Here is a 1,105-nt window from a genome sequence, read left to right as displayed (position 1 = left end):
GCGCCCGTCTGGCGTTCACGAACTTCGACGTGGGTGCCTCTACGTCGGTTTCCATGTACTCCGCCACACTTCTGCTAAAAGGATCGTCGCCCGCCTGTGGACTACGCATCTTCTTGCGATGACCGTTGCAAAGTTTTCGGCGGGCGTCTCCTCCACTGGTAAAACGACGTCCTCCAATCTGAGATTTAAAAAAATAAAAGTATTCAAACGATTAGCTCTGTTACAAAACGATAAAGTAAAACGAAACGAGAAGAGGGGGAAATAGAGTCACTTACATTTCAGGTTGCCATTCTAGGTCCCAGTATTCCTCCGGCTCTCGATATTCCCTGTATGTCGGGAGGGTGAGACTTCCGTGCCTCGTCAGCGAATTTGAAGGTTGGACGTATAGCTGCCTCATCGAACATATTTCCTCGTGTTCGGCCATCTTGCTTATCTCCACGCCGGTAAGACAGCCCAAACGGCAAAGTTCTATTTCTTCGTCTCCATCGTATCTTGCCTTGCATTTGCAGAAGTGGCGATGAAATCGGGACCACTTCACCCGGTGGTCTCGGAAGAAGGGGCACGTGACAAATCCTTCGCTGTCCATCTTGCATCGAATGAGTAGAGTTCGTTGAAGTGTCGAGGACTCGACCCAAGTTCTCTTTTATATGCTTCGATAGGGGGACCATGACGTCATCCTATCATAATAATACTTTATTCGGGAACCGATGACGTCGGCGCATGATGATCGACGCAGTACGCATGACGTCGTACACGGCGCCCCCTTAGTCACGAACCGATGACGAAAACAGGTACCCATGACGTCAGCGCAGTACACCTTATTTAAGTTACACCGAGGGAAATTAAACCATTCGAATTCGTTTTGTAGAAGATGATCGAGATGTACTCTTGGTACAACGATAACACGTTCGATCGCCAACTTTCAAACCGCCGCAGGAACAACCGCCGAAGAACGAACCGGTGCAGAAACAACCGTTACGGGATCAACCGAAGTCGCAGCATTATCCCCGAGAAGCATTCCTTAACGTCGCAGACTATTCGTCGGAACGACCGCAAAAGCTTCGATCGAAAGGTTGCCGACCGTCGCTCAAGATCCGAGAAGTCA

General features: G+C 49.6%; 1 protein-coding gene across 1 annotated transcript; it reads right to left on the bottom strand.

Annotated features, from left to right (window-relative positions):
• Positions 1 to 275: 275 nt before the first annotated feature.
• On the bottom strand, positions 276 to 586 carry LOC117109032 (the record flags this gene model as incomplete). The annotated part of the gene is made up of 1 exon (XM_033251260.1): positions 276 to 586. A coding segment is annotated over exon 1 (311 nt), but the record flags the coding sequence as incomplete, so codon positions are not given.
• Between the last annotated feature and the right edge of the window lie 519 nt (positions 587 to 1,105).

This window comes from Anneissia japonica, unplaced genomic scaffold (genome assembly GCF_011630105.1).
Source record: "Anneissia japonica isolate Jap-2015-1 unplaced genomic scaffold, ASM1163010v1 scaffold70236_len1345_cov102, whole genome shotgun sequence".
NCBI classification, from domain to species: domain Eukaryota; kingdom Metazoa; phylum Echinodermata; class Crinoidea; order Comatulida; family Comatulidae; genus Anneissia; species Anneissia japonica.
This window is presented reverse-complemented; position numbering and strand designations above follow the sequence as displayed.